Raw genomic sequence first — 2,992 nt, 5'->3', positions numbered from 1 at the left:
CCTTCATTGGTGAGTGTTAGGGTCTAGTGCAGAGGCACAGTTTTCCCCGCAGATCTTGGAGTTTTCCAGAGTAAAGTCTATTATAATTTGGAAAAATTAAGGGGGCCCTGAGTTACCAGAAGTCATAGCTTGGAGTCCCACACAACTCGGCTTCAAGTTCTGATGGTTCACTGAAGAGAAAGTCTGGGTTCTGCTGTAGTGATAATGACAGGGGATGACCCAGCAAATTCATCTCAAAATGAAGGATGAGACAGAGTAGTAACCAAATATCGTGTATCTTCAGGAAAGGGACAAGTACTCAAAAGAGCTTATCCAGTAATTCCCATTACCAAGTAGCTGGACTTTCTTTTAAGTTGCTTATTATTAAGTGCAACAACAATCCTACTCATATCAATAACTAGACATTTATATGTCAACAAACATCTTTCCTATGGAGTGATTTCCAAGAGGAGACCTGTCAAGATCTTATTTTAGTTTGTATTTAAAAACTGCATGAATTTTAACTTAAATGAATGTCTTCTTTTCTAAAACATGTCCACATACCTAATGGTTACAGGAGGCCTTCCCTCGAAACAGGTGCTCAGTGCAGTTGTTTGTTTCTTGGCCATCCATTGTGGATTAATGCCAGCACTTTCAAGAGACACCTGTTCCATAAATGCCCTGTGGCATATCTTATGGGGGGACATATGTTTTAGAGACAAATGGGGACAGCTTACCAACAGAGGATTCCTATTCTTGTCCCTTCGTCCCAGTCTGAACATGCTGCGGTTGAAAAAAAAAAAAAAAACTTGTTTCTAGGTATGGAATCTGCTGGCATCCATGAAACGACTTACAATAGCATCATGAAGTGTGACATTGACATCCGCAAGGACCTGTATGCCAACAATGTCTTATCTGGAGGCACCACCATGTACCCTGGTATTGCTGATCGCATGCAAAAGGAAATCACTGCCCTGGCTCCTAGCACCATGAAGATTAAGGTAAAGAATTCTGTGGGTGGGGAACCAAGGCAGCTCTTGGTATTCCAAGCAGATCTGCATTCCTAACTCCTTTCCCCTCACATTTCGCTTCCTGTCTCCTATAAACTTTACCTTTTAAGCCTCAGCTTTTGGAGTGGCCTGCACTATGCATTTAGTTCATTCTAGTTCAGAGAAGTGGGGAAATTCTCCTTCATAGAGTCCTTAGTAATGGAAATGATCAAATAGAGGAAGGCTCATAGATTTGACTTGGCCATCCTATTTTGTGATGTAAAATATCCCATATTACATTGAATTAACATCGAATATTTTCTCCATGAGAAAATAAGCTTGCTTTTTCTTTTGACAGATTATCGCTCCCCCTGAGCGTAAGTACTCTGTCTGGATTGGGGGCTCCATCCTGGCCTCTCTGTCCACCTTCCAGCAGATGTGGATTAGCAAGCAAGAATATGATGAGGCAGGCCCATCCATTGTCCACCGCAAATGCTTCTAAGGTGCCTTCTCTCTTAGTCTACCTTACATTCAGGATGATGGTATTATGCTTCTCGAAGTCTTCTGAACCACCCTCCCTCAATTCTGATCTATCATTGTACAGTTTGTTTACACACGTGCAATTTGTTTGTGCTTCTAATATTTATTGCTTTATAAATAAACCAGACCAGGATTTGCAACCTACAAAAGCCTCCCTTACTTCTTTTTGGGGTAGACATGGGTGGGGTAGGGATTCCTTTGACACTGCATTGCAATATTACAGTACTGTAAAGGTCATCAGATGAGTTAGTGTGACATTTATAACGAGTAGTTCAAGTACTAAATGTAGATAGAATCATGAATATATTTCTTATCTGAAAAGCAGATTAAGTTCAGCTTTATATAATCAAGAAATGGAAGTGAATTAGACAATCTTTAAGACCCATTGCTGTGGATGACACTGTAAGTTGTTGTTTCAGCAGATATTCTAGCTATTGTGTAACTGCAGAAAACATGGGCATATATTGGTAATAAGAAAGTCAAGATTATTTTAAACAAATTAGCTTAACTTCTCATTCTTTGAACTTTTTGGTCGTCTTCCTGAGGGTCAACCATGAAGCATGGAGGCTGGTACAGGCCTGGCCATGTTCTACTGCAATACTCCCAAAACAAACCAGGACCACTGTGCATGTTCCAAACAAGTGTGGAGAAGGAGGAGCCAAATACTTGTAAAATGATGGTCTTTTATCTCTCCATTGCTTTGAAATCTTAGCATCTTGGGTTGATGGAGGGAAGGCTATGAAGTCCAGTGGGAACAGGGGGAATGCCACAATATTCACCATATTCTATGGCAGACTCTGCATAGTAGGGTGGAAGAGTACTAGGGCCGCATCGGAAAGAATCCGCTGTGCGCTGTCCTTGGGGGGCTAACGTCTGCTATCCACCCATGAATGTGGTCTGGGAGGCTCCAGGGAGAAGGGCATGGACCTGGGTCTTTTTTTTTTTTGGAGAGGTTTTCGCTACAGGGCGCATGCGCTCGCCAGACACAGAGAGAGACATAGAGACAGAAAGCGAGAAATCACCCCCCAGAAAGGCTGGTCACGCCGCAATCTCTTCTCCTCCATTCTCCTCTCGGGATCTTGGGCACGCACGCATATGCGCCCGGCGTGAGTTTTAAGCCACCGGGTCCGGGACGTGAACCACGGTCGACTACGTGGGAATCCAGCGACATAGCCATTACGCTAACTGCTGGTTCCCTGGGCCTGGGTCTTAAAGAATGACTAAGAATTAGGTATGAAGAGCAGGTAGGAAATTTCAGAGGGAAATAAAGCAGAAGCCAAGATACAAGGCATAAGGCAGGCTGGTGGGAGCTCATTAATGCATTTTAGGGACTCTCCTGGGCCAACCAGAAAGCCAAGATGCATTTTTGTATAGAAAAACATAGACAAATACATCATGACTTTTCCAATGACCTAATATTAGGAAAGAGATATCTTAAATAGATTGCAGGAACTTTAAAATGTTTCATTTTGAAATGAATAATT

At 42.4% G+C, this 2,992-nt stretch overlaps 1 protein-coding gene across 2 annotated transcripts in view; it reads left to right on the top strand.

Annotated features, from left to right (window-relative positions):
- ACTC1 (actin alpha cardiac muscle 1) overlaps positions 1–1,652 on the top strand; it is a 6,694-nt gene extending 5,042 nt beyond the window's left edge. For both annotated transcript variants that reach the window (XM_006141697.3, XM_006141696.3), the window contains exons 4-6: positions 1–9; positions 799–980; positions 1,327–1,652. The exon at positions 1–9 is cut by the window's left edge and continues 186 nt beyond it. In XM_006141697.3, the coding sequence (XP_006141759.1) occupies positions 1–9; positions 799–980; positions 1,327–1,470 (335 nt within the window). In that variant the 3' untranslated portion in view covers positions 1,471–1,652. The remainder of the gene's footprint in view (positions 10–798; positions 981–1,326) is intronic.
- Positions 1,653–2,992: the final 1,340 nt, after the last annotated feature.

This window comes from Tupaia chinensis, unplaced genomic scaffold, assembly GCF_000334495.1.
Source record: "Tupaia chinensis unplaced genomic scaffold, TupChi_1.0 Scaffold000062_1, whole genome shotgun sequence".
Classification (NCBI taxonomy): Eukaryota; Metazoa; Chordata; class Mammalia; order Scandentia; family Tupaiidae; genus Tupaia; species Tupaia belangeri.
This window is presented reverse-complemented; position numbering and strand designations above follow the sequence as displayed.